The sequence below is a fragment of the Procambarus clarkii genome, chromosome 76 (assembly GCF_040958095.1).
Source record: "Procambarus clarkii isolate CNS0578487 chromosome 76, FALCON_Pclarkii_2.0, whole genome shotgun sequence".
NCBI lineage: Eukaryota > Metazoa > Arthropoda > Malacostraca > Decapoda > Cambaridae > Procambarus > Procambarus clarkii.
In genome coordinates this window covers 21,047,111-21,067,391 of record NC_091225.1, presented here as the reverse complement: position 1 = coordinate 21,067,391, position 20,281 = coordinate 21,047,111, and the positions used below count along the sequence as shown (strand labels likewise).

At 49.8% G+C, this 20,281-nt stretch overlaps 1 protein-coding gene across 1 annotated transcript in view; it reads right to left on the bottom strand.

The window, feature by feature from the left end:
* Positions 1-20,015, bottom strand: part of LOC123771471 (corticotropin-releasing factor-binding protein) — a 225,385-nt gene extending 205,370 nt beyond the window's left edge. The window contains exon 1 of the mRNA XM_045764024.2: positions 19,829-20,015. Coding sequence (XP_045619980.1) covers positions 19,829-19,894 — 66 coding nt within the window. The 5' untranslated portion in view covers positions 19,895-20,015. The remainder of the gene's footprint in view (positions 1-19,828) is intronic.
* Positions 20,016-20,281: the final 266 nt, after the last annotated feature.

Here is a 20,281-nt window from a genome sequence, read left to right as displayed (position 1 = left end):
ACCCCACGAGGACTCCTTGTGGACTCTCAGGGGCTCCCAGATGGACTTTCAGGGACTCCCAGATGGACTTTCAGGGGTCCTTCACCGTGAGGACTCCCAGATGGACTTTCAGGGGTCCTTCACCGTGAGGACTCCCAGATGGACTTTCAGGGGTCCTTCACCGTGAGGACTCCCAGATGGACTTTCAGGGGTCCTTCACCGTGACGACTCCCAGATGGACTCTCAAAGACTCTCCTCATCATGAGGACTCACCAGACACCAGTCCCTCACCACAGGGTGGGGTCCAGGGCGTGTGACCTCCCCCCCACCCCTCCCGCGTGACGGGAGAACACGACGCCATGAATGGGCCAATGGGGCGTCGTTAATCTCGCGCCATGAAGCAGCAGCCAATGACAGGCCGGTTATTGTTTAATTAGTTCCCGCCAGGGGGAAGTGTGCGCGGGTGTGGTCAGCTACGCCATCTCCCAGACCTCAAGTGGCCTGCGTCTGTGGTCCAGACCTCAAGTGGCCTGCGTCTGTGGCTCAGGCTTCAGGTGGCCTGCGTCTGTGGCTCAGGCTTCAAGTGGCCTGCGTCTGTGGCTCAGGCCTCTAGTGGCCTGCGTCTGTGGCTCAGACCTCAAGTGGCCTGCGTCTGTGGCTCAGGCTTCAGGTGGCCTGCGTCTGTGGCTCAAGCCTCTAGTGGCCTGCGTCTGTGGCTCAGACCTCAAGTAGCCTTTCTCTACGACACACTTATACTCACTTATTTTCCACTTTCCCCAACATCTTCCACCTGAATATGGGTACACAGGTCTTATTCTCTTTTACTGAGTCATTGAACTCTATAACAGCCTTCATATTATGACCGTACAGCACTTGTCAATCAACGGCTGAATCAATCATTGACGCTCGTTACGTCATCAAACACTTATCAACATCAACGTATTCTCCCACGTTCCCAAAATCAGCCGAAATCACATTTCGAACAAGTATTCAGATGATTTAATTCACTTCCATACACTAGAGCTAATTAACACACCACTTAACTCTGTAAAAAAAAGGACTCTGGAAAGCTGGGATGGAAGCAGGTAATCTTCCCTCGTTCAATAGAGCTCTAATAGAGCCAGAGGTTCTATTAGAGCCAGAGGAGCGGGAGTGCTCATCACAGGGAGAAAATTCAATTAAGAGCTTAGAAATACCTTTGCTAGAATATACCTCTCGAGGTATGCGATATATTCCTGACAGGAAGAGTCGGCAGTACATGTTCATTCATCATGCCGTGAAGCAGAGGCTGTTAGGATAGCAGGTCAGGTGAAGCAGAGGGGGTTAGGATATCAGGTCAGGTGAAGCAGAGGGGGTTAGGATAGCAGGTCAGGTGAAGCAGAGGGGGTTAGGATATCAGGTCAGGTGAAGCAGAGGGGGTTAGGATAGCAGGTCAGGTGAAGCAGAGGGGGTTAGGATAGCAGGTCAGGTGAAGCAGAGGGGGTTAGGATAGCAGGTCAGGTGAAGCAGAGGCTGTTAGGATAGCAGGTCAGGTGAAGCAGAGGGGGTTAGGATATCAGGTCAGGTGAAGCAGAGGGGGTTAGGATAGCAGGTCAGGTGAAGCAGAGGCTGTTAGGATAGCAGGTCAGGTGAAGCAGAGGGGGTTAGGATATCAGGTCAGGTGAAGCAGAGGGGGTTAGGATAGCAGGTCAGGTGAAGCAGAGGCTGTTAGGATAGCAGGTCAGGTGAAGCAGAGGGGGTTAGGATAGCAGGTCATGTGAAGCAGAGGGGGTTAGGATATCAGGTCAGGTGAAGCAGAGGGGGTTAGGATAGCAGGTCAGGTGAAGCAGAGGGGGTTAGGATATCAGGTCAGGTGAAGCAGAGGGGGTTAGGATAGCAGGTCAGGTGAAGCAGAGGGGGTTAGGATATCAGGTCAGGTGAAGCAGAGGGGGTTAGGATAGCAGGTCAGGTGAAGCAGAGGGGGTTAGGATATCAGGTCAGGTGAAGCAGAGGGGTTAGGATAGCAGGTCAGGTGAAGCAGAGGGGGTTAGGATATCAGGTCAGGTGAAGCAGAGGGTGTTAGGAGAGCAGGTCAGGTGAAGCAGAGGGGGTTAGGATATCAGGTCAGGTGAAGCAGAGGGGGTTAGGATATCAGGTCAGGTGAAGCAGAGGGGGTTAGGATATCAGGTCAGGTGAAGCAGAGGGGGTTAGGATAGCAGGTCAGGTGAAGCAGAGGGGGTTAGGATAGCAGGTCAGGTGAAGCAGAGGTTGTTAGGATAGCAGGTCAGGTGAAGCAGAGGGTGTTAGGAGAGCAGGTCAGGTGAAGCAGAGGGTGTTAGGATAACAGGTCAGGTGAAGCAGAGGCTGTTAGGATAGCAGGTCAGGTGAAGCAGAGGCTGTTGGGATAGCAGGTCAGGTGAAGCAAAGGGTGTTAGGATAACAGGTCAGGTGAAGCAGAGGCTGTTAGGATAGCAGGTCAGGTGAAGCAGAGGCTGTTGGGATAGCAGGTCAGGTGAAGCAGAGGGGGTTAGGATATCAGGTCAGGTGAAGCAGAGGGGGTTAGGATAGCAGGTCAGGTGAAGCAGAGATTGCTAGGATAGCAGGTCAGGTGAAGCAGAGGGTGTTAGGAGAGCAGGTCAGGTGAAGCAGAGGTTGTTATGATAGCAGGTCAGGTGAAGCAGAGGTTATCATAGCAGGTCAGGTGAAGCAAAGGGTGTTAGGATAGCAGGTCAGGTGAAGCAGAGGCTGTTAGGATAGCAGGTCAGGTGAAGCAGAGATTGTTAGGATAGCAGGTCAGGTGAAGCAGAGATTGTTAGGATAGCAGGTCAGGTGAAGCAGAGGCTGTTAGGATAGCAGGTCAGGTGAAGCAGAGGCTGTTAGGATAGCAGGTCAGGTGAAGCAGAGGCTGTTAGGATAGCAGGTCAGGTGAAGCAGAGATTGTTAGGATAGCAGGTCAGGTGAAGCAGAGGTTGTTAGGATAGCAGGTCAGGTGAAGCAGAGATTGTTAGGATAGCAGGTCAGGTGAAGCAGAGGTAGTTAGGATAGCAGGGCAGGTGAAGCAGAGGTAGTTAGGATAGCAGGGCAGGTGAAGCAGATGTAGTTAGGATAGCAGGTCAGGTGAAGCAGAGGTTGTTAGGATAGCAGGTCAGGTGAAGCAGAGGTAGTTAGGATAGCAGGGCAGGTGAAGCAGAGGTAGTTAGGATAGCAGGGCAGGTGAAGCAGATGTAGTTAGGATAGCAGGTCAGGTGAAGCAGAGGTTGTTAGGATAGCAGGTCAGGTGAAGCAGAGGTAGTTAGGATAGCAGGGCAGGTGAGGCAGAGGTAGTTAGGATAGCAGGGCAGGTGAAGCAGATGTAGTTAGGATAGCAGGTCAGGTGAAGCAGAGGTAGTTAGGATAGCAGGTCAGGTGAAGCAGAGGTTGTTAGGATAGCAGGTCAGGTGAAGCAGATGTAGTTAGGATAGCAGGTCAGGTGAAGCAGAGATTGTTAGGATAGCAGGTCAGGTGAAGCAGAGGTTGTTAGGATAGCAGGTCAGGTGAAGCAGAGGTTGTTAGGATAGCATGTCAGGTGAAGCAGAGGTTGTTAGGATAGCTGGTCAGGTGAAGCAGAGGTTGTTAGGATAGCTGGTCAGGTGAAGCAGAGGTTGTTAGGATAGCAGATCAGGTGAAGCAGAGGTTGTTAGGATAGCAGGTCAGGTGAAGCAGAGGTAGTTAGGATAGCAGGTCAGGTGAAGCAGAGGTAGTTAGGATAGCAGGTCAGGTGAAGCAGAGGCTGTTAGGATAGCTGGTCAGGTGAAGCAGAGGTTGTTAGGATAGCTGGTCAGGTGAAGCAGAGGTTGTTAGGATAGCAGGTCAGGTGAAGCAGAGGTTGTTAGGATAGCAGGTCAGGTGAAGCAGAGGTAGTTAGGATAGCAGGTCAGGTGAAGCAGAGGTAGTTAGGATAGCAGGTCAGGTGAAGGTGGTTGTTAGGATAGCAGGCCAGGTGAAGCAGAGGTACCTAACTTAGCAGATCAGATTAGCACGGGACGACGAATCACTCATACAGAGGAATCAGAGAGAAAGAAGTCAAAGGTGAATACTTAAAGATAATCACTTAAAGGTAATACATAAATCTTAATATTTCAAGGTAGACAACAGTGAGTTGCTGTGATGGTGGAGATCTCAGAATGACTTGATGTCACCAGCGAAGTCCCACAGGGTTCTGTACTCGGACCTGTTCTGTTCATGACTTGAAAACCACCTTTCACAGACTGTAGACTCATTCCTCGATATGTTTGCCGAAGATGCTAAAATTATGAAAAGGAATAGGCCGGAGGTGGACAGCAAGAGGCTATAAGACGACATGGACAAACTGAAGGAATGTCCAACCAATGGCTACTAGAGTTTACCTCCAGCAAGTGTAAAGTAATGAAAATATTGTGAAGGGTGGCCGGATACAAGGTACCAGTTCAGGGGATGAAATCCTTTTATAAACTATGAAGATTCACACTCGCTACAGCGACCAGTACACCACACTCGCTACAGCGACCAGTACACCACACTCGTTACAGCGACCAGTACACCACACTCGTTACAGCGACCAGTACACCACACTCGCTACAGCGACCAGTACACCACACTCGTTACAGCGACCAGTACACCACACTCGTTACAGCGACCAGTACACCACACTCGTTACAGCGACCAGTACACCACACTCGCTACAGCGACCAGTACACCACACTCGTTACAGCGACCAGTACACCACACTCGTTACAGCGACCAGTACACCACACTCGGTACAGCGACCAGTACACCACACTCGCTACAGCGACCAGTACACCACACTCACTACAGCGACCAGTACACCAGACTCGCTACAGCGGCCACACTCCGCACTATCCCGTTATAGAGCTGCTCTGTTTACAAATTCTTTTGAAGAGCTTTGCTTTGTTAAGTCGTTTTCACTGTGGTCTATAAAATCAATGTTCTCTCGTTCAGACAGTTTTATTTCCTCTTAACGGATGTAGAGAGAGAGGATGGGGGAGAGGGAGAGAAAGAGAGAGGGAGGGAGGGAGAGAAAGAGGGAGGGAGAGAAAAAGTGAGGGGGGGAGAGAGAGAGGAAGATAGGTTGGGAATGATGGACGGAGAGATCGAAGGGAAAGAGATACGAAGGAAAAAGGAGATTAGAAAGGAGAGGGAGGGAGAGAGAGAGAGAGAGAGAGAGAGAGAGAGAGAGAGAGAGAGAGAGAGAGAGAGAGAGAGAGAGAGAGAGAAGGGGAGGATAAAGGAGGGAGAAGTGATGGAGATTGGTAGACTGAGATAGGAAGAAATATTCGTATAACTGAACAAAGTTATAGCGAGCCATTAAACTATATGGACGTATGTCGCTTGCGGCAACACCAGTGCGGAGTGTCCACGCCTGGTGCCGCAGCCCGCGTGCGGTCAACCCGCCACAGGATACACGTGGTACGACAAGGAACCTCACCAACATTAACGAGGGTGAAACCTCTCTCCCATAGAGTGAAACTGAGGTTGTGGACTCCCAGTGGTAGATGGACCTTCCGCGCACATCTCCTTGATTGGACGAGGCCAAAGCCACCATCTTGATTGGACGAGGGCGTAATGTCCCTTTGACTTGGCGAGGTAAAAAGTTGTGTTCTTGGTTGGGCGTGACTTGGGGTTCCCTGTGTGTGTTGCTCCTAGATTCCTGCAACCTGTCCTTGACTCGAGTCCATTCCATCCAGCGGTCGACCCCCACAAACGCATTCATAAATTTTTACATGCTGTTCATTCAAAACGGGAATTTTCTCAAATATAAATTAATATTATAATATATTAGCATATTGTGCATATATAGACAGATTAGGTTAGGTGTTTAGGTTCCGTTGGCGATTATTTGTATTTGTAGTACGTGGGTGAAGTATTTACAGCGTTGTCGTTCGAACAAAATTGTCAGTGAAGCACTTGTTCCGGAAGTGTTCGAACGTCATCAGTTGTGAGTCGTGTGTAAACCGTTTATCATTCATAAACAGCGGGTTTGGCGGATGGATGGAATCACTTTTGGGTCTTTGGAGGACGGGCTGGATTCCTGACCCCATCCTTGTCCTCGGATACAAAGATCCAAGCTCGTTAATCCAGCCGCCAAACCCGCTGTTTATGAATGATAAACGGTTTACACACGACTCACAATTGCTGATGTTTGAACACTTCCGGAACAAGTGCTTCACTGACGACTTGTGTTCGAACCACAACGCTGTAAATGCTTCACCCACGTACTACAAGTACAAAGAATCGCTAACAGAACCTAAACACCTAACCTAACCTATGTCTAACTACACAAAGAATTTTTATGTATAATAATATTAATTTATATATGAGAACAAAGAATTTTAATACACAATATGTTCAAATTGATGAATGCGTCTGGGAGGACGGCCGCTGCTTTAACCAGCCTAGTGTGAGGACGGGCGTGTGTGTACTCACCTAGTTGTGCTTGCGGGGGTTGAGCTCTGGCTCTTTGGTCCCACCTCTCAACTGTCAATCAACTGGTGTACAGGTTCCTGAGCCTACTGGGCTCTATCATATCTACACTTGAAACTGTGTATGGAGTCAGCCTCCACCACATCACTGCCTAATGCATTCCATCTGTTAACTACTTTGACACTGATAAAATTCTTTTTAATTTCTCTGTGGCTCATGTGGGTACTCAGTTTCCACTTGTGTCCCCTTGTTCGCGTACCACCAGTGTTGAATAGTTTATCCTTGTCTACCCTGTCAATATCCCTGAGGATTTTGTAGGTAGTGATCATGTCTCCCCTTACTCTTCTGTCTTCCAGTGTCGTAAGGTGCATCTCTCGCAGCCTTTCCTCGTAACTCATGCCTCTTAGCTCTGGGACTAGTCTAGTGGCATACCTCTAAACTTTTTCGAGCTTCGTCGTGTGCTTGACAGGTGTGTGTGTGTGTGTGTGTGTGTGTGTGTGTGTGTGTGTGTGTGTGTGTGTGTGTGTGTGTGTGTATGTGTGTGTGTGTGTGTGTGTGTGTGTGTGTGTGTGTGTGTGTGTGTGTGTGTGTGTGTGTGTGTGTGTGTGTGTGTGTGTGTGTGTGTGGTAGGACATACAACACGGCTTTCTTATCGATCGCCCTCATGGCAGTGCTGCAAGCCATGAACCCGCACCTGAACCCCCTCAGTGTTTGTCAACGTCATAAGCCTAACATCAGTATATGTCACCCAGCTGCTGAGCCTGGACGCGCGCGCGCGGGCGGGCCTGCACACCTCACCCACAAGTGCTCAGCATCAGGTAGACAGAGTAATTTTAGTTCCAGGAGACAAGAGGAGCGACACGCTAACAATGGTCTAGGGACGTGAGTTCGAGCCCATTGCACTGCTTCAGTATTTTCTCAATCTAAAATGCTTTGAAGCAAAGCATTGTAGACTGTTATTTAGCAGAGCCTGAGGGGTCTGACAGCTGAGTGGACAGCACTCAGGACTCGTAGTCCTGAGGATCCGGGTTCGATTGCCTGTGGAGGAGGAAACAAATGGGCAAAGTTTCTTTCACCCTGATGCTTCTGTTCACCTAGCAGTAAATAGGTACCTGGGATCGAAACGTCGTCTCTTCAGTTTCTAGTGGGGTCTGGTCAACATTTTTCAGCCACGTTATTGTGACTCCTCGTCTACATACAGCTTCAGTGTGGGATGTTCTTGACACTGGAGATGGCTACCTTGGTAACCACTGTGGCCACTTTTACTTTAGTTCATTTATTATGCACCCCATACTCATCTTGTGGGTGGTAGTAGAAAGGGTTACAGAGGCACATAATGGGCTCAGGGACTGAACCCCACAATTCATTTAGCTAAGCAAGTTACAGTCTTGATGAATTAGCTACAAAATTCAGTATAAGTCGTCACATTAACAAAGGAAACTGTCGGTGTTCCTCGACCCACATAAGACTTGATAGTGTTAACACGTTTAGTACATATGCTATGGTTTAAGGTTTCAGTTGTCAGTCTATCAGTGTAAGAACATAATACATCGCAGGGGCCAGATTCACGAAGTTGTTACGCAGGTACTTACGAACGTGAACATTTTTCCTCAATCCTTGACGGCTTTGGTTACATTTATTGAACAGTTTACAAGCATGAAAACTTGCCAATCAACTGTTGTTATTGTTATAAACAGCCTCCTGGTGCTTCGGAGCTCATTAACTGTTTAATAATTGTAAACAAAGCCGCCAAAGATTGAGAAAAGATGTACAGGTTCGTAAGTGTTTGCGTAACTGCTTTGTGAATTTGGCCCCAGGACTCTTGGCTCGTGCGAGGCTGCTACTATTTATACCAAAACCTATTCTTATATATGTCTAACCTACGCTTGAAACAATCCAGCGATACTCGTCCGCTGTATTACCCGATAATTGGTTTTATAAATCAACAACTCTATTTCCAAACCAGTATTTACCCGGGTCTTTTCTTATTCTTGATTTATCCAATTTATATACATTGTTTAGTATTGATATATACATTTATACACTTGAGGCATGTCAACTTTACTCTTCGCCTTTCTAGAGAATATAAATTAGGTTTCGTAATTTTTTTTTATTAACACATTTAGGTACATCAGCATTTGTGCAGCAGCCCTAGACTATATGAAGGAGAGTACAGTGTGTGTCAAAAAGTTAGCTACGTTGGTTAAAATCCCCATCACACAGGATGGTTAGTCATACAGAGGCATGTGATAAGTAGTCTGCACTGACAGACTCTGGGTGCATTATGAGGATATCTTCAAGAACACGAGAGTGAATAAAGTAATTGCAAAGCTCCAAGTACCTCATGCCAACGGGTCTGAAAGGTCTAATAACTGGACATTCGGTGATGTAGTGTGGGAGATCATGCCGCAGTTCCTGCTCACAGAGTTTGCCCCTGGAGTGCTCAGGATTGGGAGACCCGTCACCTGTAGCCACCTGCCACAGGTAACGGTAACCCAACCTGATCCTGGCAACCACTGTGTCGCACAGTCTGGTCCACGTTTTGTGCTGCCCATAGATATAGGTTTCAGATCTGAACAAATCATAGCTTTTTAAGCAGGCGATGAGTCACAATAACGTGGCTGAAGTGTGTTGACCAGACCACACACTAGAAGATGAAGGGTCGACGACGTTTCGGTCCGTCCTGGACCATTCTCAAGTCGATGAGAATGATCGACTTGAAAATGGTACAGGACAGACCGAAACGTCACCGTCCCTTCACTTTGTAGTGTGTGGTCTGGTCAACATAGCTTTTTATACTGGTGCTTTCAGGTCGTTGGGAGTTAGTAATTTCTTACGTAATCTCTCCACTCGGGAGGCTTCTAAGTCCTGGGATTAACTTTAAGATCCTTTGTTGAACGTTCAGTTGAATTACTGTCCATGCTACAGTATGGCGACCAAAATTGAACTGCATAATCAACCCATCCTCCTGTTTAGATAGTAGTTTTTGTAACTATGTGAACCATAGTACAAAGTTTGACGTATTAAATAGTAGAATTTTGTACTATTCACCTTATAGAGCCCGAAAAATTGAGCTAAAAAAGAAACTCAAATATTCCTAGGCCTAATATAGCACACATTAGTACTATATTAGACTTCAGATTTAAGACTTCGTGAATTAGGCTTAGGAAGGTTAGGTTAGTTTGTCTTTGCAACATAAATAGACACCTTTTCCGGTTTGTCCAACTCAATAGTACCCATTTGTACTTTCTAATTACGTATTAAGTCGGTATATATATATATATATATATATATATATATATATATATATATATATATATATATATATATATATATATATATATATATATATATATATATATATATACTATGGTCCTCACAGCTACTATAATATTTGGGGGCATAGGATCCTTGACTGACCATAGTATCCTTGTCTGACCATAGTATCTTTGACTGACCATAGGATCTTTGACTGACCATAGGATCCTTGACTGACCATAGTATCCTTGTCTGACCATAGTATCTTTGACTGACCATAGGATCCTTGACTGACCATAGTATCTTTGACTGACCATAGGATCATTGACTGACCATAGGATCCTTGTCTGACCATAGGATCCTTGACTGACCATAGTATCTTTGACTGACCATAGGATCCTTGTCTGACCATAGTATCTTTGACTGACCATAGGATCATTGACTGACCATAGGATCTTTGACTGACCATAGGATCTTTGACTGACCATAGGATCCATGACTGACCATAGGATCCTTGACTGACCATAGGATCCTTGACTGACCATAGGATCTTTGACTGACCATAGGATCCTTGACTGACCATAGTATCTTTGACTGACCATAGGATCCTTGTCTGACCATAGTATCTTTGACTGACCATAGGATCATTGACTGACCATAGGATCTTTGACTGACCATAGGATCTTTGACTGACCATAGGATCCTTGACTGACCATAGTATCTTTGACTGACCATAGGATCCTTGACTGACCATAGGATCTTTGACTGACCATAGGATCCTTGACTGACCATAGGATCTTTGACTGACCATAGGATCTTTGACTGACCATAGGATCCTTGACTGACCATAGGATCATTGACTGACCATAGGATCTTTGACTGACCATAGGATCCTTGACTGACCATAGGATCTTTGACTGACCATAGGATCTTTGACTGACCATAGGATCTTTGACTGACCATAGGATCTTTGACTGACCATAGGATCCCTAACTAACCATAGGATCCCTAACTAACCATAGGATCCCTAACTAACCATAGGATCCCTAACTAACCATAGGATCCCTAACTAACCATAGGATCCCTAACTAACCATAGGATCCCTGACTAACCATAGGATCCCTAACTAACCATAGGATCCCTAACTAACCATAGGATCCCTGACTAACCATAGGATCCCTGACTAACCATAGGATCCCTAACTAACCATAGGATCCCTAACTAACCATAGGATCCCTAACTAACCATAGGATCTTGACTGCTAGATCTTTTTAGCATTCAAATTTTGAAATGTCAACACTGTCTAAGTAATATCAGATATCTACTACCTAGGCTCGGAACCCCTTACATTTTTCAGCATTAAACTACATCTGCTGATTTTTAGTCCATTAGCAGAGCCTATATCTAGGTCTTCATGTAGCAATTTTGACTCATAACAATTTTTCCCGTAATATTTTCGTATAGTTTATAAATTTGCAAATATTTTTTTTCACTCCAATGTCTAAATACAATTTAATTCCTAGCATATAGCTCTGGGGTATTCCATTGACAATGGTTTCATGCATTAACTTTAATGGTTTCATACTTCAATTCAATTAAAAATTGAATGCTAGGCTTCAATTAAAAAGTTTTTTTATATGCGTTATAATTTACATTTTAGGTTATAATTGTGGCATGTTACCCGAGTCGCTTCACATCCCAGAGCTGCTCCACCGTACTTGTTCACGTCTGTTCAGTGAACACATCTCCCTAATTACACACAGAAATCACAATAGCTTGATGCATTAAATGAACAAATCCACAAAGGGCCTTGATAAAGGCAGCGTCTGGGATGATCTCGGACGTGGGTTCGAATCCTCGTCATGGCCCTTGTGAATTTGTTCACCTCCCGGAGTCCTCAAAATTAAGATTTATGGCCAACTATCTTAATTTTATCTGAATAAATTTTCCATGCAAAGTTAAATGTGATTTACATGTAATCACTATTCCCTAACGCCTTATATTGATGTTATAAACTAGTGTCTTCCCAATTTGGGTCTATAATATCCTGCATAATAAAGTATTCATCAATAAATTCTGAAAAGATAATTCTTCATTAGTATTCTACTGTATAATTAATGCAGTTGTATTAATATTTACCTTAGTCCAGGTGTTCAATCCCACCTGTCTGTCCAGACACTTGGCCCGGACGGTAGAGCGACGGTCTCGCTTCATGCAGGTCGGCGTTCAATCCCCGACCGTCCACAAGTGGTTGGGCACCATTCCTTTCCCCCCGTCCCATCCCAAATCCTTATCCTGACCCCTTCCAAGTGCTATATAGTCGTAATGACTTGGCGCTTTCCCCTTATATTTATATTATATATTATCTCCATGCTAATATTGTACATATTTCTTGAACATGTTACGAAGGTAAATTATCATTTCTTGCAGGTTCTAGAATGATAGGCTATGCATAATTTAAAATTTACCACTTACTGGCTCTGATTGGCAGAGGGTTGACTCTGTCAGCCAATCAGCGTGCTCCGAACGATCATGCCAACGAATAGAAAACACGTATTCAAACTATAGGATTCTAGCTTGAATACTAACTTTCTGCGAAAATAAGGTGATGTCCCGTTTTCTATTCGTGGGGGTCCTCGGATTAGTTAGGTTCGGAAACATTAGTACACCATTTTAATGACGTTTGGAACGCTCGGGAGGACGGGCTGCCATTCCAATCGGACCAAATACCTGATGTGTTGACACGAGGTGCAAAAGAATGGTCACAGACGGCAGTTATGAGGATCTTGTGAGATAATGATTCGCCGCGCGGAGAGAAACTTCTAGAAAGAAGGAATAAGCCTGTGTCACCACGCTCAAGGAAATATAATGAGCCTTTATGACAATGACGACCTATGGTAGTGGTAGTTAAGGGGTACAAGTCGTTACCTGGTAGGTGTGGCCCACACCTGAGGGCCACACCTGCTAGTCACATCACCACGTCAGTGTTTCCACTACGGGTTTTAACGGTTTCAACGGTTTCAACGGTTTTAACGGTTTAAACAGTTTTAACGGTTTTAACTTGTTTTGATGTTCGTACAGCGTAACTGCGTACACTATAGTGGTGGTGGTGGTGAGGGAGGACACTATAGTGGTGGTGGTGGTGAGGGAGGACACTATAGTGGTGGTGGTGAGGGAGGACACTATAGTGGTGGTGGTGGTGGTGAGGGAGGACACTATAGTGGTGGTGGTGGTGAGGGAGGACACTATAGTGGTGGTGGTGGTGAGGGAGGACACTATAGTGGTGGGTGATGGTGAGGGAGGACACTATAGTGGTGGTGGTGGTGGTGAGGGAGGACACTATAGTGGTGGTGGTGGTGGTGAGGGAGGACACTATAGTGGTGGTGGTGGTGGTGGTGAGGGAGGACACTATAGTGGTGTTGGTGGTGAGGGAGGACACTATAGTGGTGGTGGTGAGGGAGGACACTATAGTGGTGGTGGTGGTGGTGAGGGAGGACACTATAGTGGTGGTGGTGGTGAGGGAGGACACTATAGTGGTGGTGGTGGTGAGGGAGGACACTATAGTGGTGGTGGTGGTGACGGAGGACACTATAGTGGTGGGTGGTGGTGGTGAGGGAGGACACTATAGTGGTGGTGGTGAGGGAGGACACTATAGTGGTGGTGGTGGTGGTGAGGGAGGACACTATAGTGGTGGTGGTGGTGAGGGAGGACACTATAGTGGTGGTGGTGGTGAGGGAGGACACTATAGTGGTGGTGGTGGTGAGGGAGGACACTATAGTGGTGGGTGGTGGTGGTGAGAGAGGACACTATAGTGGTGGTGGTGAGGGAGGACACTATAGTGGTGGTGGTGGTGAGGGAGAACACTATAGTGGTGGGTGGTGGTGAGGGAGGACACTATAGTGGTGGGTGGTGGTGGTGAGGGAGGACACTATAGTGGTGGTGGTGAGGGAGGACACTATAGTGGTGGTGGTGGTGAGGGAGGACACTATAGTGGTGGTGGTGGTGGTGGTGGTGGTGAGGGAGGACACTATAGTGGTGGTGGTGGTGGTGGTGAGAGAGGACACTATAGTGGTGGTGGTGGTGGTGAGGGAGGACACTATAGTGGTGGTGGTGGTGGTGAGGGAGGACACTATAGTGGTGGTGGTGGTGAGGGAGGACACTATAGTGGTGGTGGTGGTGAGGGAGGACACTATAGTGGTGGGTGGTGGTGAGGGAGGACACTATAGTGGTGGGTGGTGGTGGTGAGGGAGGACACTATAGTGGTGGTGGTGGTGAGGGAGGACACTATAGTGGTGGGTGGTGGTGAGGGAGGACACTATAGTGGTGGGTGGTGGTGGTGAGGGAGGACACTATAGTGGTGGGTGGTGGTGGTGAGGGAGGACACTATAGTGGTGGCAGTGGTGGTGGTGGTGGTGAGGGAGGACACTACAGTGGTGGTGGTGGTGAGGGAGGACACTATAGTGGTGGTGGTGGTGGTGAGGGAGGACACTATAGTAGTGGTGGTGGTGAGGGAGGACACTACAGTGGTGGTGGTGGTGAGGGAGGACACTATAGTGGTGGTGGTGGTGAGGGAGGACACTACAGTGGTGGTGGTGGTGAGGGAGGACACTATAGTGGTGGTGGTGGTGAGGGAGGACACTATAGTGGTGGGTGGTGGTGAGGGAGGACACTATAGTGGTGGGCGGTGGTGGTGAGGGAGGACACTATAGTGGTGGTGGTGAGGGAGGACACTATAGTGGTGGTGGTGGTGAGGGAGGACACTATAGTGGTGGTGGTGAGGGAGGACACTATAGTGGTGGTGGTGAGGGAGGACACTATAGTGGTGGTGGTGGTGGTGGTGAGGGAGGACACTATAGTGGTGGTGGTGGTGGTGACGGAGGACACTATAGTGGTGGTGGTGGTGAGGGAGGACACTATAGTGGTGGTGGTGAGGGAGGACACTATAGTGGTGGTGGTGGTGAGGGAGGACACTATAGTGGTGGGTGGTGGTGGTGAGGGAGGACACTATAGTGGTGGTGGTGAGGGAGGACACTATAGTGGTGGTGGTGGTGAGGGAGGACACTATAGTGGTGGTGGTGGTGAGGGAGGACACTATAGTGGTGGTGGTGGTGAGGGAGGACACTATAGTGGTGGTGGTGGTGAGGGAGGACACTATAGTGGTGGGTGGTGGTGGTGAGGGAGGACACTATAGTGGTGGTGGTGATGGAGGACACTATAGTGGTGGTGGTGGTGGTGAGGGAGGACACTATAGTGGTGGTGGTGGTGAGGGAGGACACTATAGTGGTGGTGGTGGTGAGGGAGGACACTATAGTGGTGGTGGTGGTGAGGGAGGACACTATAGTGGTGGGTGGTGGTGGTGAGGGAGGACACTATAGTGGTGGTGGTGAGGGAGGACACTATAGTGGTGGTGGTGGTGAGGGAGGACACTATAGTGGTGGTGGTGGTGAGGGAGGACACTATAGTGGTGGGTGGTGGTGGTGAGGGAGGACACTATAGTGGTGGTGGTGAGGGAGGACACTATAGTGGTGGTGGTGGTGAGGGAGGACACTATAGTGGTGGTGGTGGGGTGTGGTGAGGACACTATAGTGGTGGTGGTGTGTGGTGAGAGAGGACACTATAGTGGTGGTGGTGGTGGTGAGGAGGACACTATAGTGGTGGTGGTGGTGGTGAGGGAGGACACTATAGTGGTGGTGGTGGTGAGGGAGGACACTATAGTGGTGGTGGTGGTGAGGGAGGACACTATAGTGGTGGTGGTGGTGAGGGAGGACACTATAGTGGTGGGTGGTGGTGGTGAGGGAGGACACTATAGTGGTGGTGGTGGTGAGGGAGGACACTATAGTGGTGGGTGGTGGTGAGGGAGGACACTATAGTGGTGGGTGGTGGTGAGGGAGGACCACTATAGTGGTGGGTGGTGGTGGTGAGGGAGGACACTATAGTGGTGGTGGTGGTGAGGGAGGACACTATAGTGGTGGTGGTGGTGAGGGAGGACACTATAGTGGTGGTGGTGGTGAGGGAGGACACTATAGTGGTGGTGGTGGTGAGGGAGGACACTATAGTGGTGGTGGTGGTGGAGGGAGGACACTATAGTGGTGGTGGTGGTGAGGGAGGACACTATAGTGGTGGGTGGTGGTGAGGAGGACACTATAGTGGTGGGTGGTGGTGGTGAGGGAGGACACTATAGTGGTGGTGGTGGTGAGGGAGGACACTATAGTGGTGGGTGGTGGTGAGGGAGGACACTATAGTGGTGGTGGTGGTGAGGGAGGACACTATAGTGGTGGTGGTGGTGAGGGAGGACACTATAGTGGTGGTGGTGGTGAGGAGGAGGACACTATAGTGGTGGTGGTGGTGGTGAGGGAGGGACACTATAGTGGTGGTCGGTGGTGGTGAGGGAGGACACTATATGGTGGTGGTGGTTGAGGGAGGACACTATAGTGTTGGTGTGGTGAGGGAGGACACTATAGTGGTGGGGTGGTGAGGAGGACACTATAGTGGTGGGTGGTGGTGGTGAGGAGGACACTATAGTGGTGGTGGTGGTGACGGAGAGGACACTATAGTGGTGGGTGGTGGTGAGGGAGGACACTATAGTGGTGGTGGTGGTGGTGAGGGAGGACACTATAGGGTGGGTGGTGGTGGAGGGCAGGACACTATAGTGGTGGTGGGGTGGTGGTGGGAGGGAGGACACTACAGTGGTGGTGGTGGTGAGGAGACACCTATAGTGGTGGTGGGAGGGAGGACACTATAATGTGGTGGTGGTGTGTGGGGTGAGGGAGGACACTATAGTGGTGGTGGTGGTGAGGGAGGACACTACAGTGGTGGTGGTGGTGAGGGAGGACACTATAGTGGTGGTGGTGGTGAGGGAGGACACTATAGTGGTGGGTGGTGGTGACGGAGGACACTATAGAGGTGGTGGTGGTGGTGAGGGAGGACACTATAGTGGTGGGTGGTGGTGAGGGAGGACACTATAGTGGTGGTGGTGGTGAGGGAGGACACTATAGTGGTGGTGGTGGTGACGGAAGACACTATATTGGTGGTGGTGGTGGTGAGGGAGGACACTATAGTGGTGGTGGTGGTGGTGAGAGAGGACACTATAGTGGTGGTGGTGGTGAGGGAGGATACTATAGTGGTGGTGGTGGTGAGGGAGGACACTATAGTGGTGGGTGGTGGTGAGGGAGGACACTATAGTGGTGGGTGGTGGTGAGGGAGGACACTATAGTGGTGGGTGGTGGTGAGGGAGGACACTATAGTGGTGGTGGTGGTGAGGGAGGACACTATAGTGGTGGGTGGTGGTGGTGAGGGAGGACACTATAGTGGTGGTGGTGGTGAGGGAGGACACTATAGTGGTGGTGGTGGTGAGGGACGACACTATAGTGGTGGTGGTGGTGGTGGTGAGGGAGGACACTATAGTGGTGGTGGTGGTGAGGGAGGACACTATAGTGATGGTGGTGGTGGTGAGGGAGGACACTATAGTGATGGTGGTGGTGGTAAGGGAGGACACTATAGTGGTGGATGGTGGTGAGGGAGGACACTATAGTGGTGGTGGTGGTGAGGGAGGACACTATAGTGGTGGTGGTGGTGAGGGAGGACACTATAGTGGTGGTGGTGGTGAGGGAGGACACTATAGTGGTGGTGGTGGTGGTGAGGGAGGACACTATACTGGTGGTGGTGGTGCGGGAGGACACTATAGTGGTGGTGGTGGTGAGGGAGGACACTATAGTGGTGGATGGTGGTGAGGGAGGACACTATAGTGGTGGTGGGTGAGGGAGGACACTATAGTGGTGGTGGTGGTGAGGGAGGACACTATAGTGGTGGATGGTGGTGAGGGAGGACACTATAGTGGTGATGGTGAGGGAGGACACTATAGTGGTGGTAGTGGTGGTGAGGGAGGACACTATAGTGGTGGGTGGTGGTGGTGAGGGAGGACACTATAGTGGTGGTGGTGGTGGTGAGGGAGGACACTATAGTGGTGATGGTGGTGAGGGAGGACACTATAGTGGTGGTGGTGGTGAGGGAGGACACTATAGTGGTGGTGGTGGTGACGGAGGACACTATAGTGGTGGGTGGTGGTGACGGAGGACACTATAGTGGTGGGTGGTGGTGAGGGAGGACACTATAGTGGTGGGTGGTGGTGAGGGAGGACACTATAGTGGTGGTGGTGGTGGTGGTGAGGGAGAACACTATAGTGGTGGTGGTGCTGAGGGAGGACACTATAGTGGTGGTGGTGGTGAGGGAGGACACTATAGTGGTGGTGGTGGTGGTGAGGGAGGACATTATAGTTGTGGTGGTGGTGGTGAGGGAGGACACTATAGTGGTGGTGGTGGTGAGGGAGGACACTATAGTGGTGGTGGTGGTGAGGGAGGACACTATAGTGGTGGTGGTGGTGAGGGAGGACACTATAGTGGTGAGGGAGGACACTATAGTGGTGGTGGTGGTGAGGGAGGACACTATAGTAGTGGTGGTGGTGAGGGAGGACACTATAGTGGTGGTGGTGGTGAGGGAGGACACTATAGCGGTGGTGGTGGTGAGGGAGGACACTATAGTGGTGGGTGGTGGTGGTGAGGGAGGACACTATAGTGGTGGGTGGTGGTGAGGGAGGACACTATAGTGGTGGTGGTGGTGGTGAGGGAGGACACTATAGTGGTGGGTGGTGGTGGTGAGGGAGGACACTATAGTGGTGGTGGTGGTGAGGGAGGACACTATAGTGGTGGGTGGTGGTGGTGAGGGAGGAGACTATAGTGGTGGGTGGGGATGGTGAGGGAGGACACTATAGTGGTGGTGGTGGTGAGGGAGGACACTATAGTGGTGGGTGGTGGTGGTGAGGGAGGACACTATAGTGGTGGGTGGTGGTGGTGAGGGAGGACACTATAGTGGTGGGTGGTGGTGAGGGAGGACACTATAGTGGTGGTGGTGGTGAGGGAGGACACTGTAGTGGTGGGTGGTGGTGGTGAGGGAGGACACTATAGTGGTGGTGGTGGTGAGGGAGGACACTATAGTGGTGGGTGGTGGTGGTGAGGGAGGACACTATAGTGGTGGTGGTGGTGAGGGAGGACACTATAGTGGTGGGTGGTGGTGGTGAGGGAGGACACTATAGTGGTGGTGGTGGTGAGGGAGGACACTATAGTGGTGGGTGGTGGTGGTGAGGGAGGACACTATAGTGGTGGTGGTGGTGAGGGAGGACACTATAGTGGTGGGTGGTGGTGGTGAGGGAGGACACTATAGTGGTGGTGGTGGTGAGGGAGGACACTATAGTGGTGGGTGGTGGTGGTGAGGGAGGACACTATAGTGGTGGGGGTTCTCTTCAGCCATGATAGTTACTCTCCACACTCCCCCCCCCCACCCCAACCCCATTCACCCTCTTCCCTTCACCCTTCCATGCTCTTCCCTTCACTTTTTCCCCTACACCCTTTACACTCTTCCCTACACCCACCTCCGCCACCCTCCCCACACCCTCACACTAACATATACCTTACCTTAAAGCTCTAGGTGAATGGTTATCATTAATATTAAAATAAATTCCTACACCAGCATGACCACACAGCCAGTGAGAGGCATGTGAACATATAATTGTTTAACATATAAGGTTCACTTGACACGGCAAGGATCATTTCCAGGCACTGTTCTCCAGTTGGAGTACGACCTCGGGTCTCCAGGACCAGGAATCCTCAATACGACCTTGGTTGTCCAAGACCAGGAACTCTCAGGACGACCTCGGATCTCATGAAACTCGCAAGACAACTTCTGGTCTCCAGGACCAGGAACCCTGAAGACGACCTCGGGTCTCCAGGACCAGGAGCCATCAAGACGACCTCGGGTCTCCAGGACCAGGAGCCATCAAGACGACCTCGGGTCTCCAGGACCAGGAGCCATCAAGACGACCTCGGGTCTCCAGGACCAGGAACCCTGAAGACTACCTCGGGTCTCCAGGACCAGGAGCCATCAAGACGACCTCGGGTCTCCAGGACCAGGAGCCATCAAGACGACCTCGGGTCTCCAGGACCAGGAGCCATCAAGACGACCTCGTGTCTCCAGGTCTAGGAACCCTGAAGACGACCTCGGGTCTCCAGGACCAGGAGCCCTCAAGACGACCTAGGGTCTCCAGAACCAGGAACCTTGAAGACGACCTCACGCTCAGAAAATTCACCAAAGGAACCCTTACCTTAGTTACTGGAGAGGTGTGGGCGCAGCACAAGAGGCCGGCAGCCACTAGGAGAGCAAGCAACATGTTGAAGTCTACTTGCAACGGTAATTAGTCGTCTGATCTCGACCTGTTACGGGTCGAGGTGTTACCTGGCTCACTGCCTCACGAGCCCCAAGCGATCTGCTTACCGAACAACACGCGGCCACGATGTAGAGCCTGTTGCTGGCCACCGTTCTCTTTATACTAGTGTCCCAGACTCCGCCCACTTGCGCGACGTCACCGCCTCCACGCCTCCCGATTGGCTGCCGTGGCTCCGCCCATGCTCTTAATTCGTAGGTAGGTGTGTGTGGCGGGTCAGACCGGTAATGTCGTTGGCGGCTACTGGCCAGTTTGAATTTTTTGTCTTCGCTGCTTTTCATCTTTCGATGTTCGGCAAGTTGTTGTCGTCCTCGTGGGAAGGTTATCAGCGAC